Genomic DNA, 4,047 nt, shown 5'->3' on the forward strand with positions numbered 1-4,047 from the left:
AGCAATAAAATTGATAGCGTCTGTGGTGATTATCTTGATTGATGACCGCCACTGCAAAATGATCCGTTAATTTCCAATCTTTGGAAAACTCGATGGGCTCACGAATTCCCCCAAATAGTAGACGCAAATATTCAAATGAAGAGATATAAGACATGTGGCTGCATTTCTCTCTCGTCTTTGGCCATTCTTCGCCATCGCCGATAGCCAATACTTCTGTTTTGGATGCTGGATATACGTCTGATTAAAATTATATACAAATATGTATTTGCAGGTCTTCAATTTAATTACATTTATCTGTTTCTTTTCCTGTTTCAACTTGAGCCATATTTATTGCGATTGGTTTACTTCCCCTTAACTGCTGACTGGCTGAAACTCAACTTTGTTATTGGCAAAAGTTTGTAGCAGAGAACAAAATTTCACAATGTAAGCTCGAAAAAAGCTTTATGTTTTTTAGTAGTATTGCTTTAGTCAAACAGCACTGTGTAATTATTTGATATGCCTGTATTAGTTGTGCTTTTGATTATTTTCTCTTGGAGAGCTTAAAAGAGAGTAAAGCTTTCTGTGATTCCATCAGTCAGCTGTTCCAAGAAAATCCAAAATAATTATTTGTTTTGCTTGATTTGTTTTTAAATATAAGATCTTAATAAAAGACTTTGATACAAATGAATAGTTTTTTTTTGGTAAATAAACCATTTAGTTTAATATTAGACGAATGTGTAAATGTTAAACTTATATATGAAATTGTTAATTATTTTTCATATATTCTTTGTGTAAATGAAGCACAAATAGAAAAATCCTTTGATACGCTGCACCCATGGCGTAAGAAGCTACATTTTGAATGTATTGATCACAATTATAGCATGCGTCAGCTTCAGTTTTTCCTTTTAGAGGCGTTTCGATGACATACTCTGATATCCAATTTTCATCTTTCAGTACTTTTCTAACTTCATCCATTACATGCTGGGCCTTAAAAGTGGGTCCATTAAAAATTTCACCACTCCGAAAATCTCTTTTGCGACTGCAGCGAAAGTGATAACGTCTGGGTTGATTTTCCTCCTTGATGCTTGCCACTGAAAAGTACTCATAAGAATTCCACTTCTTACAATCGCTGCTGAGTGGTCGACCCCCATTTAAAAGTATACTCAAATGCTTCTCATAACGCATCTGAAAACGTTTCTGTTTGGATATTGGCGCCAGGTTGTTGCTTTCTGAAGTCTCCTCTTCATCCCCAATGGCCAATACATTTACTGCGTTTGTAATTGTGCTCACTGTCGGAGAATCAAAAACTTGAACGTGAATATTTGTTTGCTAAAATTTATCTTCACTTATTTATTTACTTGTGTCTTTTTTGTTTTCCAAACTAACTTCTTCCATATTTTGTTTGTGCGTGTTTACTCATTCAAAACAGCTGATTGACTGTGCTTGACCCAAAGCTTTATTTAGTACACTACACAGATCGAAATTTCACAACGAAAGCTTAAAGTTTGTATAAGGTCTGTGTATGGGCATGTACTCGTATGCATTGGTTGCTCTTTTGTTTACGTGCCTCGAAGCTTTTCTACATTTCAAATTATGCGCAAACGCATTTGCGGAGAACGCGAAACCGAACTGAGAGTGCTAAGAGAGCGCCAGCAAATGAAGAGAGCCAGTTGATCAGATTAGACTCTACGCTGTGGAAACAGCCGATTATTATTTGCCAATCTAAGTAGAAGAATGCGTACACATAAATAAAGATAAATATAGACGATAACAACAACTGGTGTTTTAATTACAACTCGACCATAAGCCAGTCATTACGGCATTTACAGTATTTTTTTAAATCTAGATTTGTCAGCTTCTGTTTTTTCTTGATTGCAAGTGAAAAGAGCAGGAAAAACAAAAGCTTTAACTTATTTGATATACAATAATGTTAAAGCCAGCCACACATTCAAAACTCACACACACACACACACAAGGACTGACAGTTGTCAGTTGCCAGTTGCCAGTTGGGGGCCCTTGTCCTTGTCATGTTTCGTTTCTCGTTATCTCCATGGACTCGTTGCGTTCCTGTTTTTGTTGCTGTTGTTGTGTGTTGCGTTAGCGGTAACCGAAATAACAACAATAAATACAGCAAAAGTACATACAGCGGCTGTAAGCGGTTTGAAATGTTACTTTTTCATTGACCTTCGCGTGTGGAAAATGCCTGCTTCTTTATTTCTTTTTGTTATTTTCACTTGTTTTTTTGTTCGTATATCCATATCCATCTCCCACACACACACATACACCCACACACACACACACACAGACACAATCGACGTGCTAAGAATAATCGTCAAGGCCCCAATTTGACATATGATGTGACTGCAGCTCCGCTGTGTGCCGAATACATTTATCAATACTTATTTATTTATTTTTTTCGCCAAATTGAAATACAAAACTAACGCAAGCTGTCACACTATCTATCTATATATCCATAGATCTATCTATCTATCTATCGCTGCCATTGTTTGGCCAGACCTCCACTGCCTCTCAGCCATCCCCTTGCCTGTAAGCGGTCATTAGCATTTTTGGCGAATATTTATGGCCGCAAAATATTACGCCATAAACATGACAGCAAAACAAAATGCGACAAATTTGCGACGCCCCCGAAAACCCGATATGCTGTGGCACGCAGCACACAGACAGCACAGGCAAGGAGTTTGCCACCCATCAAATTTATGCCACCCCTCCGCGGGCAATATAATTGTCACATTTGTATGTAGAAAGTTTATTTTCCTTTGAGGGGGGGCGTGGGGCAAAGAACGCAGCCAATTGATATAAGCAACCAAAAAGTGTTGTCTTACGCTCAATTTGAGGCAAAGCTCAAGGCAGCCAGCGTTTCAATTGCAATGCGTTAGTGGGACACCAATTGAGAGGTGCCGCTTGAGGCACAGCTTTGAGATACCCTAAATTATCTACATTTATCGTGTTCTCAAGAGAAAACAGCATTAAACATCAAAAGCAATCGTTTCCAGGGTATTCCCATTTATTATAGAACTCAACAAAAAACGAAAAGGAAATCACTTAATCATATAAATTAATTTTGTTTCTATCGTTTTTACAATTGATTGATGATTGTAAATGTATTTCGGCATACGCTGATTTCAGTATATATCCTTGGGTATAGAGAAGTTATAAGCTTTATATGACAAACGGTTTGATATAGCCTATGTTACCACATTCCAGCTATGGCCATAACAATTGCATACTTGGCGGCGCTCGGAGCTGCCTGAATAAGTAAAGTTTATTTTTATGCTCAACGTCGTCGGCGTCGACGGCGTCGGCGACATGTGTGCAAATGTTAACACACAACAAACACAAACACATACACATACACACACACAGACTAACGCATACACCCACAAAAGTGCTTAGAAGTGGGGCTTAACGCCACACACAAACAAACAAACACACACACTTAGAAAAAAGGTGTGCTCGAATCCACACTTGAGACCCTTTGGAATTCACTTATAAGTTTATGAAATATATAAGCACTTTAACTATTTATTTATAATTTTAAGCAATTACAAAAATGATAAGAAATATTAAAAACAAAACAAATAACAGTTGTTTTTATTCATATTCATAAATTAATCCAACTACAGTTAGACAAAATCGTTCTTGTCAAAAAAAATAAGGCATCATTAGTCAATTTTCTAAACGTTTTTTTGCTGAGTGTACGCACACTTGAAGTGAAACAAATCGACTCTGTTTTAGCGCCATGCGGCGCTCAGCGCTGTGCTTTGCCTTCGGCTTTGGCTTTGGCTCTGGCTCTGGCTCTGCACTTTTTTCTAGCCACAACAGAAAGGACCCATAGACGAACGCAACTCGACCAGAAGCAGCAGCGGCAGCAGTAGCAGCAGCGGCAGCAGCAGCAGCAGAAGCCGATAAGGGCCAGAGGCAGCAGGCAGCGAGCCAACAAACCCGTCAACCAACTACAACAACAACAACAACAACAAGAACAACTACTACTGCTATAGAAATTTCAGTTGAGTTCTTTCTCAGCCATTATTGTGTGTTGTTTAGTGT

At 38.2% G+C, this 4,047-nt stretch overlaps 1 protein-coding gene across 1 annotated transcript; it reads right to left on the minus strand.

Moving 5' to 3' along the window:
• Nucleotides 1–670: 670 nt before the first annotated feature.
• On the minus strand, nucleotides 671–1,420 carry LOC116805012. The gene is made up of 2 exons (XM_032734622.1): nucleotides 1,338–1,420; nucleotides 671–1,268 (listed from the first exon to the last, which is right to left on the minus strand). Exons 1-2 carry the CDS (start codon nucleotides 1,372–1,374, stop codon nucleotides 745–747), a joined length of 561 nt encoding a protein of 186 aa, XP_032590513.1. The 5' UTR covers nucleotides 1,375–1,420; the 3' UTR covers nucleotides 671–744.
• Nucleotides 1,421–4,047: the final 2,627 nt, after the last annotated feature.

Source organism: Drosophila grimshawi, unplaced genomic scaffold, assembly GCF_018153295.1.
Source record: "Drosophila grimshawi isolate 15287-2541.00 unplaced genomic scaffold, ASM1815329v1 contig_1367, whole genome shotgun sequence".
NCBI lineage: Eukaryota > Metazoa > Arthropoda > Insecta > Diptera > Drosophilidae > Drosophila > Drosophila grimshawi.